Source organism: Castanea sativa, chromosome 8 (assembly GCF_040712315.1).
Source record: "Castanea sativa cultivar Marrone di Chiusa Pesio chromosome 8, ASM4071231v1".
NCBI lineage: Eukaryota > Viridiplantae > Streptophyta > Magnoliopsida > Fagales > Fagaceae > Castanea > Castanea sativa.
In genome coordinates this window covers 26,325,375-26,347,050 of record NC_134020.1, presented here as the reverse complement: position 1 = coordinate 26,347,050, position 21,676 = coordinate 26,325,375, and the positions used below count along the sequence as shown (strand labels likewise).

The 21,676-nt window shown below is 35.1% G+C and overlaps 2 protein-coding genes across 2 annotated transcripts; both read right to left on the bottom strand.

The window, feature by feature from the left end:
* Positions 1-9,636: 9,636 nt before the first annotated feature.
* Positions 9,637-10,122, bottom strand: LOC142606089 (uncharacterized). The gene has a single exon (XM_075777491.1). It carries the CDS (start codon positions 10,120-10,122, stop codon positions 9,637-9,639), a length of 486 nt encoding a protein of 161 aa, XP_075633606.1.
* A 2,577-nt stretch (positions 10,123-12,699) lies between these two features.
* On the bottom strand, positions 12,700-14,334 carry LOC142606088 (uncharacterized). The gene is made up of 2 exons (XM_075777490.1): positions 14,147-14,334; positions 12,700-13,519 (listed from the first exon to the last, which is right to left on the bottom strand). Exons 1-2 carry the CDS (start codon positions 14,332-14,334, stop codon positions 12,700-12,702), a joined length of 1,008 nt encoding a protein of 335 aa, XP_075633605.1.
* Positions 14,335-21,676: the final 7,342 nt, after the last annotated feature.

Here is a 21,676-nt window from a genome sequence, read left to right as displayed (position 1 = left end):
CCGTTGCTACATGACACCTCTAAAACTCGTTGCTACACGGCACCTTGAAACTCGTTGCTACATGACACCCTAAAGCTCGTTGCTACACTACACCTCTAAAAGCCCGTTGTTACACAGCACTTTAAAACTCGTTGCTACACGGCACCTCTAAAGCTCGTTACTACACAACACTCTTACAAAACCCGTTGCTACATGACACTCTTACTAAGCCCGTTGCTACACAGCAATATTTTTACAAATTCTCAAACTATTTACAAAAGCTCAATATTATTTTGGCAACTATTTACAAAAGCCCAATAATATTTTGGCACCTATTTACAAAAAACTCAAATATTATTTTGGCAACTATTTACAATAATATTTTGGCACCTATTTACAAAAGCCCAATATTATTTTGGCATCTTTTACAAAAAGTCTAATACTATTTTATCAAAAAAAACCCCAAAACTATTGGGCAAACAATTATTCTACTAGAGCCCAAATATTATTTGGCAAAAACAATTACATTTTGCTCAAAGCCCAAAACCATTCATTGGCAAAAGCATATTTTCATATGCTAATGTCCCTAACTCATGGGAAACTAAACTACTTATGATATATTATTCATCTTTTGAACTACTTCTTCTACTCACTTGAGCAACTAAAATGGTTAGACTACCCACTAGTCAAGTTTCAGCACAGCTGAGCTGACAGCTTGGGACCATTACCATCATTTTTAGCTTGTCAAATCAGAGCAGAAGAGGACACATGTCCAGCTGAGCTTACAACCTTCCTTGGCAAGCTGATTTTCATGATTACTGATGTGACATAAAGTCATACTGACAAGACACAAGGCTGTGAAGCTACAGCCAGACATTCCCTCTCTCTTCTCCAACACAATCGGTCAAGGAATTAGGGGCAGCCATGAAAGCTTCTGGAATAACTTGTAAACGGCTCATTACAATGCCAAAAATGTATACTTTATGGTTCATGAACCAAGTACATGAACCTAAATGGAGAAACTTAGGAAAATGTGGTTTAGAGGGCACTAAGGAGATCTCCTGCAGAGTTTTCAGCAGAGGACTCCAAGATTGACACCTAGCTTAGGGTGACACAATTTGCCATGGGAAGCTTTGATTCTAGCAGCAGACAACCAAGATCATTAGTCTAATACATGCTCTAATCCCATTAGCTGAGGACAATCAACATTTAATGCTAAATCAAAACTCCAACTATTATTACCCAAAATAATAAGAACATTCTAAAGCTGAACTTACCACTCTTGTCCAAATTCTAGGAACGATTTTCCAAGAATTTTCTGAACATTGAGACTGATTTTGGCATAGATTATTTTGCTAAAACCCCCCCTTAAACTCAACTATAAATAGAGCTCCCTACCAACTCTTCAACATACACCAATAGAGAAGAACTCTCTCAAAAACTTCTCCATTTTCCTCTCTCTCTAATTCTCTTTAAGCTCTAAGTGAGGTTCTGAGTTTTTGAATTCTTAGTTTCAAACTTAGAAACTAAACTCTTCAGCCCCTAGTTCACAAATACCCATCACATCTCTACTTATAAGCTCTTATTCATCCCCAGCAGAAAGTTCCAGCAGCTTTACTAAATACTCTCTCTCACTACTCACACTACCCAAAATGCTCCTCACTACTCACTACATATACTATATCCATGAGCATACCCTGGCATCATAATGATCTTGCTGCACTAGCTGGAATCTCTCTCTCTCCCTTAATCTCACACTAAGCTTTCTCCATTTCTTGTTATAATGGAACCCATAGTGTTTGTCTATTCATTTACTATTGAAAGTTATAATGTAATTATTACTATAGAGTTTTTCCCTCATGTTTTTGTATTAGAGGATTTTTTCTCACTAGAACCTATAGATGATGATTTTGGAGATATAGACACTCTCCTTAATTTGTGAAATAATTAACGGCTGGAAATTTATTCAGTTCTGTCTTATTTTACTGCTGGAAGATATTTAGAACCCACAACCTTGTTAAGTCTAACATAAAATAAAGAGATTAAATTTTATAAGGATATAGTATGAAACCCAAGTTTTACCCCTTTAACCCCAACATACTACATCATATATATGTATATGTATGTATATATATATAACTGAAACCTTTGAAACTCCCACAATTTTCCACGTCAACATAATATTTAAATAAAACTATCATTTTATTTAAATAAAATTATTATTTTTTAATCCAAACTTAACAAGGAGTAAAACTCTATCTTTTTAACAAGTCCAACTTAAACTCAAACTCATCATTATCATTAATATTTAAATAAAATTATCATTTTATCTATATAAAAAAGGCTTCTATCTCTGTCCTCCTAAAAAGAGATTGTCTATCATTCAAATTTTAATACATTCAAGAAAGATAAATATTGAAAAAATAAAAAAGAGGTTGTCTATCATTCAAAGTCTAATACATCCAAGAGATAACATATAAATACTACTAATTTTCGGCTCAAGAAGAGCTCTGTACACCCCACATCCACAATATTTAAATAAATAAAACAAAAAATTCTGATAAGACTAAAAAAAATAAATAAATAAACAACTCACGTTGAAAATAGGACTCAAAAAAAAATTACCACATTTATATTATTATTAATAGAATTTCAATTCAACATATGTGAATATTTGTTTATATTGTTATTAATAAATTTTATCTTTTATGTCGAATTTCTTATTTGCTTTGATATGTGCCTGAGCTTTTCTTTCTATCATATTCTTTTATTATGCTTAGAATTTATTTTCTTTTGAGCATTTGGGTTAATCTCCACATTTATATTGACATTGTTTTCGTGGGTTTGGTTTTTGGGTTGAAATTTCTACTAATTATTTTATATTGTATATCGTAGATAAAACATTTCTAATTTTTTGGAGAAAAATCAAAGCTGCAACCTATGTATTTCGATAAATTTTTATTTGGTATGTTATATATAAATTTATTGAATTTGGTTGGTTTTGAAGTAGAATTTGGGGATTCTATAAATTTTGAAGTTTTAGGTCTGGAGTTTTTGGTATTTGCATTTCAGTAAGTTGATCTTAATTCTTCACCTTAAATGTTTTTTATTTAGGTTCATGTAATTTTTGGTTGATTAATTATTTGTTTGGATTATACAATTAATTATTTGTTTGGATTCAACATAAAAGATAATGAAATTAGGTATTATAATTTTGATATTGTTACATGTTTTGAATTGTTTATATTGTTATTACTACAATAAAGTCATATTGCTATTCAAATTTGAAACTTGATGTGTCTTTCTCATAACATGGTCTTTGTTTATATCTTTGCAATTTATATTAGTTTTGAGTGTGTGTATATATATATACATAACTATTGGGAATTTTGCCTTATTAATTTAAAAATTGTAAATTACTTTGTAGATTTGGTAATTATGCACTTACAACTCAATGACGTTCTATGTTAGACAACACTTCTAAACTATGGAAAAGTATAGAAGTTAAATATTTCTTCTTCTTTTTTAAAATACTAATTAGCAAAATGTTTAATTACTCATTGTTGGATTTTTTTTTTTTTTATAGTCAATAACTTTTTCATGCATCGCACGGGTTAGCGATTAATATTACATATTAAAGAATAAACACAATCATACTTAATCAATTCTAATATCCATTTGAAAATCCAACTTAACTGTGAGTTTATTGAGATATTATTATGTGTGATAGGATGTATTGAATTTAAGTAAAAAACTGATGTGGTAATCTCTTATTGAATTTACACCCCATCCTTATCAAATTTGTACTCTAAAATAAAATTAAAAATACTAAAACATTATAAAGTTACTCTTCAATATTAGATGAATTATTACCACATTTGAAAACCACACGTATTGAACTGCCAAAGGATTGATAGAGTGATTTATTTGTTCAATTGTCAACTCATAGGTTCAATAAAATGGTTTAATACTTAATTAATTTGTGGGTTCTAGGCTACTTAATTGATAAAGTATTTTATCAATAAGAATTTTTATTTGAATATCGTATACATGCACAAAGAATCAGTTGGTGAATTGACATAATTATAAAGAGCAATTATGATGAAGCAAATACCATAAGTTTAAATTCTATTGCATTTATGTAATTAATTAATTAAAGATTTTTTTGAGGAAAAATTAATTTAAGAATATTTTAATCGTTAAATATATAAAAAAAGGAATTCATAGAAAAGAAAATTGATCATCTAGTGCTAATACAAACATAGATCTCAATGATATATAGAGAGAGAGAGAATTTCTTTGACGATGATGAAAAACAAAAGTTTTAGAGTTTATGTTCTTATTTCTTTACAGGTTTCAAAATAATACTTAAAAGTCTTTTCAAATTTTCAATAAAGTGAAATGTTAAGAACATATAGGGTCCGTTTGGGAACAACTTATTTAGCTGAAATTGAAAATTTTTGTTGAAAGTACTATAGATAAAGCTAAAAAGTAGTTGAAATAGTACAGTGAAACTCATGAATAATACCAAAAATTGCAATGAAACTCATGAATAGTAGCAAAAATAAGCTAAATAGTAAAAAAAACTTGCCTTTTAAGCCAATGCCAAACGCATAAATAATTATTTGATTTAAAAACCCTAAACCAATAAAAACTTGGATTGTTTTTTTTTTAAACCGTGAAGATCAGTATTATTATTATTATTTTTTTTAGAAACAAGATCAATATTGATGATGGGAAAAATCACCAAGTTGAGGTCCTCATCTCATTGGATGGATGAGGTCCTCAACTTGGTGATTTTTCAACTTGTAGGAAAGCCTGAGAAAGAAGTGTAATACACCAGTGTGGTGTTTGCCAAAAATACTTCGATGTTTAATTCAGAAAGGGGAGAAAGCTATATAGAGAGAAAAATGACTTAAAGTCGTTTTTTGGTGAGTATTTTTGTGTAGCTTTTGATTACGTTGTTCACCTCTTTTATAGTTGTTTTCCCCTCTTTATGGATAATGAATTCTGGCATTTATGGACAACGGCTAGTGTGTTATGAATGGGAGCTCTGAAACACACAGCTCACTTGTTATCGTTGCTTCGTCCGTTACTTTTGTTATTAATGCATGCAATAAATGTGTAACACTCGTTTGGATTGTCATTTGGGAAGGAAAATCCAGTTTCATTTTCGACTCATCAGCTACCCCTTGTTCATGTTCTCGTCTTTAAGACGAGGCAAGAACATATTTGTCTGTCGCTTCGTGTTCCATGTTTGGTGCATTTATTGTGAATCAACGTCTTATTCGCTACACGCCATGTGTAAGGTCAAGATGTCTCCTTAGTGTTAGTGAATCTCGGCCTTCCCACGCACGTTCTTTTGTTTATTTCGTCTTTTTCCCTCCTTTTTTCTTTTTCCATTTTTTTGCTTTGTTTTTTCCTTCTTCACGACATTTCAGCTGCTCTGGAGCCTCCTTTTTCATTGAGCCTCCCTTGTTTCCTCCTTATCTTCTAGTAAGTCTTTCACATTCCTCTCTTTGTTTTCGTTTTTTAATGGTAGACTATTTTGTGGATTGTCCCTCAATTTCTTTTCTCTTTGCTCTTGTAGGTAAACAAGGCCCTAAGGTTGGGCCTTTTGTAGGTAGGGATTGTTCTTTTAGGTTTGCCTTACGTTTCCTCCTTCCTTTGGTTCATCATTCTATGGGGATCACTCGACCTTTGATGATGTCTGGGGAGGATAAGGTTAGGTCTAGTGAACTTGAAACAGGTTTGTCTTCGTTTGAGGACCGTAGGGCTCTTGAGGTCACTTCTCCCTCGACTTTCTATAAGGCTTGGGACGTCCACTGTATTTTGAGGTGGAAAGACAAAGGTAGGATTAGGAGTAGGCTTTAATTCCCTTTGTCAGTCAGGGTTACGATTCCTAGTGGAGATGATAGGGCTTGTCGTTATTATGTTGATGAGGTGTACTTCTATGAGGCTAACTTCGTTAGTGGTCTTCGTTTTCCCATCCATCCCTTTCTTAGGGAGCTGTTCAGCCATTTGTTGCTTGCTCCATCCCAACTAGTCCCCAACTCGTGGAGGATAGTTATTTGCAGCATGGTGGTGTGGATGTCAACTAATGATGGAGACACCATTAGGATGGATGAATTTTTGCATCTGTATCACCGTCTTCTCTCCGAAATTGAAAGACGAACTTTTTCTTCATTTCTAGTGAAGGTTGGGAGATTGTTCCTAGTGAGGATCTGAGTGAAGTTCCTAAGCTGCTTCGTAGTTGGGGGACTCCTATGTCTAGTGTGTCCCTTATTCGTTCTTGTGCTTGCATGTTTCCATGCTCGTGTCGTTTTCTAAATTCGCTATGTCTTTTTGTAGGTAAAGTTCATCCTAAGCTAAAGAGGTGATATCACGCTCACCTGGAGAAGGTTAAGGAGTATTTGGAGACCGTCAAGGATTTTGACGAGCTCATCTCCCCTCAATCTTTATCTTTTCATTTTCTTGTTCTGAACCCTTCAACAAGGTTGAAAGGATATTAAGATCGTCAAAAGAAGTGAGTGTGCAAATGATATTTTCTTTTTCTTCTTCTTCTCTTATATATATACCTCAAAATACTTTCAAAAAATCCATAAAAAAGTTTTGGGAAAGGAAGACATGTCCATTTCTACTAGAAAATTATGCCCAAGAGACTTTCTGGTAATATGGGATTAGTGGAGGTTGTCTCTCGTACTTCTTCCTTGGAGCTGATTGTCTCACTTAGGGGGGGCTTTAAGACTAAAGCCATGAGTAAGGTCTCGATTGCTTCCTTTTGGGAAGACGCAGGGACTACTACGCAAAAGGCTCATGACGAGATCTCCTTGGAGGATCTGAAGCCTTTGATGGGAAAACCTTCTTCTTAGTTGATGTTATCACACGTTTATAAGCTCATGCAGGTATGTGTTCCTTTTATGCACACATTTTCTTTTCTTTTCTTTTCTTTTTTTTTATCCGTCCACCTGTTTGTCACTGCAGGTGTTCAGAGAGTCCTTATACATCTCTGGAAAATACTTAGACTATAATAAGAAGTTAATTGAGACTTAATCTAGGATTGATTCTCTTTCTGCTGAGAATGAGTTGCTGACGATCCAAATCTCCACTCTTGTTGACGAGGTTAAGAAGGGCAAGGATCGTCTGAAGACTTTGGAGGAGAATATCGACATTGAGAAGGCGCCTTCAAAATTGAAGGATAAACAAATTGACGAGGCCCTCATGAAGGTTGACAAGGTAGGTTTTGAAGCGGTGGAGAAGTTTAAGGCTTTCAATGAGTTTTTGGATAAGCTCTGTGACTACTATGTAGATGGTTTCGAGCTCTTTCGTAAGTATCTGGCGAAGCATCATCCTGAGATGGACTTATCTCAACTCGACATGGAAGACGTGGGGAAGGAAGTTTTGGAGGATTGTCCTTCTGTGGCTGCCACGAAAGAACTTCTGGAGGATCGTCCTTCTAGAATGGCGACGGAGGGCAAGGTTATACCAGATGTAGCTGCGACCATCCCTACAAATCCTTCCCTCCCTAGTCTTCCTTGAGGATTTTCCTTATTTTTGCAAAGCAAAGACATTATATCCCCCTTTTGGTGCTTGTTGTTGTTTTTTTTTTTTGGGTAATTACACTAAACCCACCTGTGGTTTGGTCCGAAATCACTTTGCCTACCCGTGGTTTAAAAAGTGTCACTTTACCCACCTGAGGTAGGTTTCGTTTGTTTTCCATAACCCACTCTGTTAAAATCAAGGGTAAATAAGTATTTGTGCTCAAATTTTATGTCTTTCTCCTCTCAAAACAAAAAAATAGCACAAAAATGCAAGAGAAACAAGATCAAAATGAAGGGTTTTGTGAAAATTAATATTTGGACCCTATATTCAAAACTCCTAATTTCAGCTCTCCCTGTATTCAAAACTCCTATATTTGGTTTCAGTAGTGAATTGATAGTCTCTGAGAGTGGAGAGAAAGCTCCCAATGTGGTTTACAAAGGGAAGCTTCGAAACAATGGCCTTACTGCCATTAAGCGCTTCTCCAAGCTCTCTTGGCCTGACCTACATCAGTTTGTGACAGAGGCTTGTGGAGTAGGGAAGGTTCGGCATAAGAGAATGGTGAATTTAATGAAGACCCCCTCTGTTTTCACCTCTCCCTTCATAGACATGTCCCCACAAAGAACAACCTCCATCTTCTTCTTGCAGAAACAAAAGCTATTTTTAGCACCAGGTTAGCTTGTTTTGAGTAAATGGAGTGCTGACAATCGGGGTTCTCTTTGGCATTTTCACAAACACTTCATGGTCTTGTTTCATTAGAAGGGAAAAGGATATTCAAAGATTAAACACCACAGAAAAACATTATTTTCTCAAATTTTACATGGAAAAAAAAAGAGGTGGGATTCGATGGGCCGGATCCAACGATATTGGGCTTCTTTATGAATTCCTTAAGAGCACTTGATGAAATCCTTGCACCTTCTCAACCCAAATCATGATCATCTTCAGCTTCAGAAAGTAACGTGAGGGGCAATGACAACGAGCTTCAGACCCCATTAGAAAGCAACTATGTATTTGAGATGAGAAAAATCATGTATATATAATATATTTGATTGAGACAGGTCATAGTGTATTGTTCGGTTGATTGAAGTGCAATATTGTATTGTTCGGTTATTTGTGTAGGTTGATCTGGGATTTATTTTTTTGGGTATGTTTTTCATGTTCAAGATTTATGTGAATGAGAGAGAGACCAATACCACTTTTTGATCTTGTTTCTCTTGCATTTTTGTGCGATTTTTTGTTTTGGGAGGAGAGAGATATAAAATTTGAGCAAAAATACATATTTACCCCTAATTTTAACAGAGGTGGGTTACGAAAAACAAATGGAACATACCTCAGGTGAGTAAAGTGAAACTTTTTAAACCACGGATAGGCAAAGTGATTTCGGGCCAAACCACAGGTGGGTTTAGTGTAATTACCCTTTTTTTTAACAACCTCTTGAGCTCGTCTACTTCGAGCGCAAAATTTATGAATTTTTTTGGCAATTGTTTTTACAACGATCCTGTTGAATGTTGCTGAAGCCATTTCCAAGTCGCATGAAGAGATCATATATTTTTATCTTCTCTTTTAGGTCACGTATGAGTGATGATGTTGTTATGTTTTGACAACATTCTTCTGAGTCATGTATGAATGAAGTTTTAATAACATTGTTGTAGGTCATGTATGAATGACGTTTTAATAACATTGTTGTAGGTCATGTATGAGTGACACTTTTGTTATGTATTAATAACATCATTTTAAGACGTGTATGAATGACAATGTTATTATGTATTAATAACATTATTTTACGTCATGTATGAATGAAGATTTTGTTATGTATTAATAACATTATTTCATGCATGACTGGTGTTTGTTAATACGTATTAATACTTTTCGATGTCCTGTATTAACGACGATTTGGCCAATGGTTCGTAATGGAAGAATCTGCTAAGTAGAATTCCTGAGTACTTTTGTGTATGTTTTATTGATAGAGAGACAAAACATTCCTTTGTCTATGTAAAGCAGATAACAATAAAAAGAAGAAAATAAAAGTAAATACTGTAAACATTTTGGAATACTTGGGGATTATTCTTACTAGTAGTATCTCTTTAGGTGTTCTATGTTCCATAGACGAGGTAGTTCTTAGTTGTCCAAGGTCTTCAAGTAGTATGATCCTTCTCTGGAGTGGCGAATGACTTGGTAGGGTCCTTCCCATGCCTGACCTAACTTCCCTTGCGATAGGTCCTTTGTTTCCTGTGAGATTTTCTTAAGGACGAGATCACTGACGTTACATCTTCTCACCTTCACCTTCTTATTGTAGTATCTGGCCATTGCTTTCCTGTACTTTTCCATCCACTTTGAAGCTTCGTCTCTCACTTCATCAATCAAATCCAAATTATTGTTGTGTTCTTGGTGATTCCTTTGCTCTTCGTATGCTTTGACCCGGATGTTCGTCAATCCTATTTCCACTAGTATGATGGTTTCTATTCCAAATGTCAGCCTGAATGGTGTTTCTCCCGTTGGCACTCTTATGGTCGTCCTGTATGCCCATAGAATGTTAGATAGCTCTTTTGGCCATGCCCCCTCAAGCCGAGTTATGATAATTTTGAGTAGACTTCTGTTCGTCATTTTCGTTTGGCCATTAGCTTAAAGGTGTTTTGGAAAAGAGTAGTGGTTTTTAATGCCTAAATCTTGGCAAATTTTTCGAAACTTAGGGTTGTCCAACTGCTTCCCATTGTTTGATATGATTACGTTTGGAATGTTGAACCTGCAAACTACGTTCTTCCATACAAAGTTGGTAATCTTGGCTTCTGTGATCATCGCTGTTGGTTCGACTTTGACCCACTTCATGAAGTAATCGATTGCGATGATGAGGAACTTGTACTGCTTCCTTCCTATGGGGAGCGGTCCCATCATGTTGATTCTCCATTGAGTGAAAGGTCATGGAACGGTTATCGACGTCATTGGCTCACTTGGTCTCGTTTGGACGTTCACGAAGCATTGGCACTAGTCAGATGCTTTCATGAATTTTGAGTAAACTTCTATTTGTCACTTCCGTTTGACCATTAGCTTAAAGGTGTCTTGGAGAAGAGTAGTGGTTTTTAATGCCTAAATCTTGGCAAAATTTTTGAAACTTAGGGTTGTCTAACTGGTTCCCATTGTCTAATATGATTACGTTTGAAATGTTGAACCTGCAGACTACGTTCTTCCATACAAAGTTGGTAATCTTGGCTTCAGTGATCATCGCTATTGGTTCGGCTTTGACCCACTTCATGAAGTAATCGATTGCGATGATGAGGAACTTGTACTACTTCCTTCCTATGGGGAGCAGTCCCATTATGTTGATTCTCCATTGAGTGAAAGATCATGGAACGGTTATCGACGTCATTGGCTCACTTGGTCTCGTTTGGACGTTCGCGAAGCATTGGCATTAGTCACATGCTTTCACGAGGTCATATGCATCTTTCTATAGCGTTGGCCAATAATATCTTGCTCTAAATGTGTTTCCTGCCAAAGACCTTGCCCCTGCGTGGTTACCACAGATCCTTTTGTATATCTCTCAAAGTGCGTAGTTGGCTTCTTCCTTATTAACACAATGGAGATAGGGGAGGGAGTGTCCTCATCTATAGAGGGTGTTTTCCATAAGGACAAAGTGAGCATGTTTGATCTGTACCTTTTGTACTTTGTTCTTGTCTTTTGGGAGTCATCCTTCTTTCAAATAAAGGATGATGGTAGTCATCCATTCGTCTTGTTCTTGTATCTTCATCACCCATTCTACCTTAGTGCTGGGTTGTCCCCTTATTTCCATGCATAATTCAGGGGATATGCCATGCTCGTCTAACGAGGCTAGTTGCGCCAAGAAGTCAGTTTCATCATTCTTTGCATGAGGGATTTGCTGGAATTCGACACTGTTGAAATACTGTAGGAGTTCTTTAACGATCTCAAGATACTTCTACATTCTTTCCTCCTTTGCTTCGTAATCTCCTTTTACTTGGCTAACTACAAGCTGAGAATTGGCTTGGACAATGAGGGTCTTGGCTTTGAGGACTCTCGTAAGACTCAGTCCTGTTAGAAGTGCTTTATACTCAGCTTCATTATTGGTTGCTAGGAACTGTAATATGACCGCGTACTTCAGGGTTTCTCATTCAGGTGATATGAGAACTACACCTGCTCCTCCTACCTTCTTGGTGGCGGACCCATCTGTCTGAACCGTCCATGTCTTCTTTTAGGGCTTTTCTTCTTCTTCTTGAGGATAAGTGAATTTTGCAATAAAATCAGTAAAGACCTGGGCTTTGATTGCTACCTGAGGCCGATGTTCTATGTTGAACTGGCCAAGCTTTAGAGCCCATTGGATGAGGTGCCCTGCTGATCTATCTTGTTAATCGTCTTTCTTATCGGTTGGTCTGTCATGACAACGATGGGATGTGCCTGAAAGTAGTGGCGCAGTTTTTTGGAAGCGACTACTAAGACAAAAGCAATCTTTTCTAACCTTGGGTAATTTGCTTCAGCTTCTTGAAATGCTTGGCTCTTGTAGTATACCGGCTCTGCACATCTTCCTCTTCTCTGATCAGTGCCAAGCTTACTATTGTGTTAGATACTACTAAATAGAGTTGCAGCTTTTCTCTTGTTACTGAAAGGCTTAACAATGATGGCTGCATTAGGTACTCTTTTAACTTTGTCAAGGCTTCCTCACATTCGTCTATCCATTGAAAGGACTTCTTCAAGACCTTGAAAAAGAGTAGGCACTTGTCTGTCACTTGAAAGGTGAATCTGTTTAACACCACAACTTTTCCTGTTAAGCTCTATACTTCTTTTATTGTTTTTCGGGGACTTTACCTCCATTATTGCCTTTATCTTGTCTGGATTAGCCTCTATGCCTTGTTGAGATACCATGAATCCGAATAATTTCCCTGATGAGACAGCAAGGACACACTTTAAAGGGCTTAGTTTCATCTTGTACTTACCCAGTGTGTTGAAGGTTTCCTTCAGATCGTCTAGGTGGTCCGCTTTGTTATTGCTCTTCACCAACATATCATCTAAATTTACTTCTACATTTCTTCCTATCTAATGAGAGAACATGCGGTTCACCAACCTTTGGTATGTGGCTCTAGCATTCTTCAGTCTGAAAGGCATCACCTTGTAACAATACAACCCTTGGCTAGTGATGAATGCGGTCTTCTCTTAATCTTTTTCGTCTATCATGATTTAATTGTAGTTGGAGAAGGTGTCTATGAAGCTTAAAAGCTTGTGTCTGTTAGTTGAATCCACCAGTTGGTCAATCCTGGGTAAGGGGAAGCTATCATTTGGGCATGCTTTGTTGATATCTGTGAAGTCGACATACATTCGCCACTTGCCATTGTTCTTCTTTACCATCACTACGTTGGCTAGCCACTCAGGGTAGAACACTTCCCTTATGAAGCTTGCCTCGAAGAGTTTTTCAACCTCCTTTACTACTACCTTATTGTGTTTAGGTGCGAATATTCTTCGTCTTTGTTGCACTGGTCTGCACCCCGGATTAACATTGAGACGATGTCGAATGACTCCTCTATCAATTCTTAGCATATTTTCGTGCTTCCAAGCGAAAACATCTTGGCTCTCTCCTAGGAAGTTCGTTATCTTCGTCTTCTCTAGAGTTAAGAGTATTGAACCTATTGGCAAGACTTTGGACAGATTTCCAGGGACGACCTTAATTTTTTGTGGTAATTCTGACGGTTCTGGTACTGGTTCAGGTCCATCTATTATCCATGTATGGTTTTCCCCTAATGCTAGGGCAGCTTGATAGTATTCTCTTTCAAGGACTTGGTCTCCTCTGATTTTCCCTATGCCATGGGCTGTAGGGAATTTAAGCTTTAGGTAATAGGTCAACATTGCCGCTTTCAACTTGTTAAGCGTTGGTTGTCCAAGGATGACATTGTATGTCAATGGGCAATCTACCACAAGGAAATCAATCTCCTTGGAGACTTGTGCTGGATAAGTGCCTACAATTATGGTTAGCTTAACAACACCTTTGGGAATAACCCTGTCCCTGATAAAACTTACGAATGGGGAAGTGAATGGTCAAAACCTTTCCTTGTTCAACTTCGTTTGTTGGAAGGTTAGCAGATAGATGATGTCTGTTGATCTTCCATTGTCTATCAGTATCCGATGCATGTTGAACTCTTCCATCCTGAGTATTATAACTAGCGGATCGTCGTGGGGCTATCTGAGGCCACAAGCGTCCTTCTCAGAGAAGATGATGTCCGGTTCATTGTATCTAGGTATTTTGAAGGTGGGAACCGTGAGTGTATGCTGTTTACTTCTCTTGCATACGCCTTCTTCAGTGATTTGGAGGATCCTCCTGCTACCAATCCTCCTGAAATCATCCTTATTTCTCCTATGGGGGCTTTATTGACCCCCGTCTCCAAACCCCTTTCCTTCTCATCCCTCTGTTGTCCTCTATACAACTTCATTCTTCGTACAAACTTTTGCAATTTTCCATGACGGATTATTGTTTCCACTTGGTCCTTCAGGTGCCTGCATTCGTTAGTGTGATGCCCTGGGTCCTAGTGGAATCTGCAATATTTGTTTTTGTCTCTTACTTCTGTTGAGGCGTGAATGGGTCTAGGCCATTGTAGAGCTAGTTCGTCCTTTTTCTATCTACATTAATACTTACTTGATAGGCATCACTAAAGGAGTGAAACTAGTAAACTTAGGTCTTTGATCTAGGAGGTTCTTCTTTTTGTCCAATGCATGCCCAGTACCCTGTGTTTCCTTCTTCCTATCAAGGTTGTGGTTGGTTCCTTTGTCTCTTTTCCTTTTAGTCGCCACTCCTTTAGCTATTATTGCATCTTCAGCATTCATATACTTCTGAGCCTTGTGAAGAAATTATGTTATTGTTTTTGGCAGACTCTTGGTGATTGAGAAGAAGAAATCTCCTAGTAGCAATCCTGCTTGGAAGATCGTCAGGATCACTTAGTCTTTCGCTCCATCCACCTGCAGCAACTCTTTGTTGAAGCGTGTCACATACTGTCTCAGTGATTCTCCCTCTGCCTGGCATATGTTGTGAAGATGCCCAGTTGGCTTCTTGTGTCGTTGTCCGCCAATGAAATGACTAACAAAACCTTTGCTAAGATGATCGAAGTTCACAATGGTGCCTGAAGGTAGTTTGCCAAACCACACCTTGGCTGCGCCCTTTAGCGTTGTTGGGAAGACCCAACACATTACTTCGTCTAGGGTCATTTGTAAGAGTATCAAAGTCTTGAACGACTCAATGTGATACAAGGGATCTCTTAATCCATCAAAGGACTCCAATTGGGGAAGACGAAACTTTGGTGGGAGTGGACAGTTCAACACTTCTGTGGTGAATGGTGAATTTGTCATTCGGATCATTCCGTCCAAGTTCTCCACGGCTCTATCTTTTACCACATTCCTGAATTCGTCCATCTCCCTCCTCATGTTATGAAGTTCGCTCTCCATTATGGACGAGTTTTCTTCTAGTGTTCTCGTCCTTCTGTTCGCCTGGCTATTTGATCCTTCCTCATTATGGTTTCCTTCGATCCTCTGACGCTTTTCTTCATTCTAGTTCTCCATGATCCGCTGTCTTCCCTCATTCTGGGATCCAGCGACTCTCCTCAACTCTTCATTCTGGCAGGTCACTTCTTCCAAGGTGGCTATCAGGGCTTGGATTTGTTGTGCAGCTTGTTTATCATCCATCTCATGCTACGAGGTTCTCTTTTGTCTCTTAAAGAAGATGGCTTTGAATAATTAGTGTTTCCCACAGATGGCGCCAAACTGATGATGCGAAAAATCACCAAGTTGAGGACCTCGTCTCACTGGATGGACGATCCTGTGGTGGGTCATGTCTCCGGTCCAAACCTGCAAGAAGGCTTGAGAAAGAAGTGTAATACATTGGTGTGGTGTTTGCCAAAAACACTCCAATGCTTTACTCAGAAATGGGAGAAAGCTGTTTAGAGAGAAAAATGACTTTGAGCCATTTTTGGGAGAGTATTTGTGTGTACCTTTTGATTAAGTTGTTCCCCTCTTTTATAGTTGTTTTCCCATCTTTATGGGTAATGAATTATGGCATTTATGGACAACGACTAGTTTGTCATGGATGGGAGCTTTGAAACACATAGCTCACTTGTTACCGTTGCTTCGTCCGTTACTTTTGTTATCAATGCGTGCAATAAATGTGTAATGCTCATTTGAATCGTCATAGACTGGGAAGGACAATCTCGTGTTATTTTTGGCTCATCAAGTATTATTTTATAAATAAATTTTCAGAATACAAATTTCCTATACTATTTTTTGTATACCACTCTAAGTTCCATTAATCACAATTTGTCATATATTGATTTTACTTTCCTTATAAATAACTAGTTGAAAATGGAAAAAAAATCATACACATAACAAGTTGTAATTGGTAGAATATAAACTGATACACAAAAAATGGTACAAGAGATTTGTATTCAAATTTGCGGATAGACTAGCTTCTTAGGGAACTCTAGGTTTTTGTTTATATTGGGCTTGGTCTTCATCAATATATGGGAAGTCAGGCACTACAGAACCTTTAAACTAACTTAATTTGGACTTTGAACAATTATCCTTATATTATATTTTATATATATAAAAACCCACAAACTAAAAAAAAAGGCTAGTCAGAAAACTCATTATGGAGGCCCAATTTCAATGAAAAGTTATGTGCTCCGTAAATCATATGGGCCACTATAATGGTCCAACCCACCAAATATTGTCTCTTTTATTTATTTATATATTTATTTTTTCAGGAATCTGTGAGGAACCCACCAAATGGCATATATTATCTTAGTAATCTTACAGTGCCAGCATGTTTAATTGTGTATATTCCTAGTACGAACTTACCAGAAAACGAGGGCCAAAAAAAAAAAAATTAATAAGGGAACTAGGTACTACATTCCCTATGATTTGTTCTGGCAGGAAAGAGAAACGTGAAATAAAAGGGTACGAAAATTCATATTGCAAAAATTTATGTTTATTTTAGTATGAAAATAAGTTTTTATTTTTCTATTCTACGTACTCACTTTTCAAAAAATCTCATATCAATTATCTATTTTATATTATAAAGTTATTATAATAACAATTTTCTTGATTTTTTTAATTATTTTTTTCTTCTCATACAGTAACCAACATCTATTCTTCCTTCTTTCTCAAGATATGTAAAAAAAAAAAAAAAAAAAAATTAAATGCAAAATAGATAATACCAAATGGCAATATAAATTACATGGTTACTGTAGCAATAATATATATTTTACAAAACTTTATATAACTTGAAATTAGTAAATTTTGAATTTAATTGGCTAAATTATAGTATTTTTTTTTAATAATACGATGCAATCATGTATGTGCTGCAAGGAAAACGTTTATATATTTGTATCCATGAAAATATATGGTACAAATACAAAGAGTGCTGTATCTCATTCAGCCCACTAGGAAACTAGCTGTTAATCTTCTCTTCAGTCGGTCAAAAAGGAAAAAAGAAAAAAAGAGGAAACTAGCTGTTAACTCAGCGACATGTAAATAATATATAGACAGGAGAATTTAATGTAATGTCCTTGGTAGGCCATAAATGCTGCTCCTGATTTTGGGAGTATGATCATGGATTAATGTCGCTGAGTTGTGAAAAGAGTAAACTATCAAAAAAGAAAAATCTCAATTATTGGATGAGTGCATATTTTATATATGTATTGGGTATAAAATTTAAAGAGAAAAGTTAGGACATTCGTTTAATAAATATATTTTTTTAAAATTTATGGAAAAAAGTAATTGACTTTTTTTTTTCAGTTTTTTTAATTTATAAGAGTATTTTTTTATTTTATTTTATGAAAGTGATATTAAAACTTATCTAAAATAGTTTATTATCAAATGCGCTAAAGCACTTGTTAACAAGACTCAAATTAAAATTCATGCTTTACACACCCTCCAATCTTGGTGTACCATGACAACCTAAGCCATGGAATTTGCCGCACACAATCATGCCTCATCAATTTCATACCCATATGCTTTCTCTCATGAATCGAACCAGCTTAAGATTCATCCACCATCGACAGCAGCTCTAATTCCAACGGTGGCTCTTGTTTGTCACCACTTGCCACAACCAACTCCAATGGCAGCTCTTTTCATCAAAAGAAAAAGAAAAAAACTCTAGTGGCAGCTCCTTTTCATCTAAGTGTAGCTCACCTACTTCCAAACTTGGCTTCTCATCCCCCACCAAACCTAAAACAATTTAAGCTTTCTAATTTGTTAAATTTTGTGAACAGTGGGTGTGAAAGATTTCCAAAGATTTTGCCATGCACTTGATTTTTTGTCAAGATTTGCATCTGGTTTTTTATGGGGTTTAAGATTTTGTTGTTATTTTATTTGTTGGATTAATAATTTAATAGTGATTTTTGGTCAAGATTTTTGCATCTAGTGTTGTGTTGATGATTTCTAGAGGTGGTGTGTGTTGGGTTAAATGGATTAAAAAAAAAGAAAATAAAAAAAGAAATACGGTTTGATTTCTAAACCAGATGTTGAGTAATTATGGAATTAATAGAGAGGAAGAGAGAGCACCAATACCATTGACAGCGGTGGTTGGTGGAGTAACTGGTGACAGTGGCTCCTTTGACTGTTCTCCACCACAGTAACATCACATTCATCGAAGCATATGGTTAGTTCTTGGATTTTTATTGAGTGTGGTAGATCTTATTTCTTTATTTGAAATAATATGAAATAGTATTGTTTCATTGGAGGGTGTAAACAATAATAGGCTTTACTTAACATCCTTATTGGATTTAAACTCTTACTGTATTAGTAGCATTATATTGTTATAACATCCTTCTCAAGAAAAAAAAAAAAAAAATCAACTAACATCTGATATTTCCAAGGGAAGTGTCAAGGGTCCAAATTCTCTCTCTTCTATTATTATAACTATCGAATTATTATAAAAAAAAAATACAAATATATATATATATATATATATATATATATATATATATATATATATATATATATATATGTATATTACATAGATATAACTACTATGATTTGTTACAAGCAATTTACTTTGGTATAACTTGAGGTAGAACTGGCTAATCAAAGTGAGTCAGTGGCAGAGTAATGTTTAGGGTTAGTAGATCATGACCATCTATAATGGATATTTTTTTAAATAGATTAATTTTATAAGAGAAGTATTACGTCCACAACAAATTATAGGTGATAAGTTGTTATTGGTTATAATTTAAATTCATAACTTAAATTACTTTTTGCCCATCAATAATAACTAATACCAAACTACCATTTAAGATTTGTTGTGAAAGTGTTATAAAAATATTATGTACATAGTATTTCTTTTTTTATAGTTCAAAGAATATGTAGTTATACTTGCAAATATCTCTAAACGCAAGGGGGAAAACACATACTTTTTTTTCTTTCTCCCTCCTAAAATTGAAAGTTGATTAAAGATATATAAGTAAAAGATATCAAATCATTTTGTCAATCTTTGGTTCAAGTTTGTTAGAAATATTTAATTTGTATCTTAAATTATGATTGTAGTACTATCTCACATAGTTAAAATATAGAATACACAAAATAAAAAATTAATTCTCAAATTTTTTATTCGGCCGGCCTTGCAAGGAAGAATTATTCTTGGCTCCAAAACTGTAATGATGTGACTCTGCTTATGTTAATTGTTATAAAGACGGCAGAGAAGCACGCAAATCACAGTGCAACAAATATCAGCTTTATTTTTTGGGGGGTATATAGCAGATTGGCAGATAGCTTGATGTTTAATTATGGTTTTTATAATATTTTATTTTCCCCTCGGTTATTAGAATTTCTCAAAAAACCCATACTAATTAAGTCCCTCATGAGTCATGATCAATCAATTGACAATGATACAATTTAATTTCTATGTCTACTTAGCATGGAGAGAGCGACATAAAGTACACATAAGACTTTCACCATGGAACTCTAAGGCCTACCAATTAGTTTACTTGCTTATAAATCAACAAACATTGATCTCAAAAAGGTTAGTTTACCTAATATGGTCAGCATCCTATGCATGACAAGGTCCGGCACTTTGGTATTGATTTGCATCATTATGCCATGAATCTGGGAAATGTTTTTCTTAAATTGCAGACATTATTCTTAGCTTTAATCAAAACTGCGGTATAGAAAAATAAAAATAAAAGTGGCGGGAAGAAGATTAAGTGGGTTAAGAGAAAAGTAGGATGGTGAGTTGAAATTGGGGGGGTGAGATGATTGTTAGAGATGGGACATGATGATCAAAGATGGGAAGCAAAATCATTAAGCATGAACATGAGTAGCAATTATGTGCCTTGAGAGTGAGTGTGTTCACCTTTATTTTTTAAGGTTCATACCCCACATTATCATAGCATGTTTATCCTTTTAATCACAAAGCATTAATATATTAGTATATAAGCTCTGCACATACGAATAGTTATATAATTTTAATAAATAGAAAGTAATTTTTAAACTTGTGGGGACCCTATTTCAAAGTTTTCTCATTTATTCCCTCGGTTTACAATTTTATAACTCTGAGTTCTATGTTAATCTGTTCCGTTTGGATTTTGTCACCAACACATTCATTAGGAATACCATAAAAGTTTAGTTGAAAGAAAAAAAAAATGCAATAGTGGGTTCTAATTAATTCGACCAAAAAAATTTATTATATTAACTTAATGGTAAACAAAAATGATCACATAACAAATGTCACAAATTTAAACCCTATCATATTTATAAAAAAAGAAATAAGATTGTAATAAATTTAGTGTTGCAAGTTTTTTCTCACAAGTACAGATCTGATTTGTTAAAATTGAGACATATTAAAATAATACAATGATAGATCTATATAAAATAAGATTACTCTAATAATAATTTATCATCTTAATAAATTAAGGAAAAAAAAAGGTTTTTTTAACAATACTCATAAAAATAAGTTTGGTAAGTTTCAGTTGACTCAATTAATAAACTATTTTATCATAGAATAAAAGACTTGAAGTTTAATCCTTATACAAATAATAATAATAATAATAATAATAACAACAACAATAACAATAATCATCAAGAACGAATGTCATAAGTTGAAATTATCTTTTATAAAAATGAGCTTGGATGAAAGCATTACACCGAAGAAACTCGCAAGTTTTTGAATCAGTGGAAATTAACAGTGGTACAGAAAAAAATAAAATAAAAAATAAAACAAGAAATGGGGATGAAAGTGGATAAACAACAAAAAACAGAAATCTCCGATGTTGTACCAATTTCTATTTTGGAGCTAAGCTAACAATGCGGTGATGATGTGGTCCTAAAATTAATTGGCACTCTTATCATGTACTAGATGCGGTGAAATCCAAGCAATCGAATTGGGTCCCCCACTTTGCAGTCAAGACAGACATTCATCTCGTTGTCTTCTTTTTAATTATCATCTCAATTCTCAAGAGATGTTACAAAAACAAAACAAAAGTACCTTATAGCAGCAAGAGAATGTGCTCCTCTGTGTTTTTTTATTCATTCTATCTTTTTTTTATTTTTTATTTTATAAAACAATTTGATGCTATAGTAAACAATATTAATGTAGTAGAATTATTACTAGAAGTCAAGAACTTATCCAATAATCTAAAGCCTCCCTTGGAAATGGTCCCTCTCTTAGGTTTCAACTACGAGGAATCCTAAGCTACCATCTCCATTGATCATCCAACCACAGCATGAAAAATGGCCTGCAATGTTGGGACCCCATATGAAAAAACTACTAGTGTGGATGCAAACAAGGCAGCCTTCTAAAATGCAAAAATGGTTTACACCAACCGGCAATTTTTAAACTCATTGTATGATGTGGTCTAGCTAAAGGGGTGGGGTTAATTTGGTGGGGTTAATTTGTTGGCTTTCCAATATCTATTTGTGTATAGATTGATCTAAAATGTCAATCCACATTTGATGATGAGACATTTCTTTTGAGATAAAAAGTTTGTGAGAAATATTGGAATCTATTGTGAAACTTGAGTGGGATAGGCACAGCAATAAATACATGTATATTTCAAGGAAAAAAAAAAAAACCTTTACAACTTTTAGAGGCTTGTTGAATTCACAAGGAAAAACTTATTGTAATTTTACAGGAAAAAAAAATAAAAAAGAAGAACAAGAAGAGAGAAACACTTTATGAAATTTT

Bases quoted from the DNA above. Each gene is read 5' to 3' on its own strand.
- LOC142606088 (XM_075777490.1), bottom strand. From the start codon at position 14,334: ATGAATGCTGAAGATGCAATAATAGCTAAAGGAGTGGCGACTAAAAGG. The intron at 13,520-14,146 runs GTAAGTATTAAT...AAGTTTTATCAG, and splicing joins CCTTTAGTGATGCCTATCAA to GGACAGGGTTATTCCCAAAG.
- LOC142606089 (XM_075777491.1), bottom strand. From the start codon at position 10,122: ATGACGAACAGAAGTCTACTCAAAATTATCATAACTCGGCTTGAGGGG.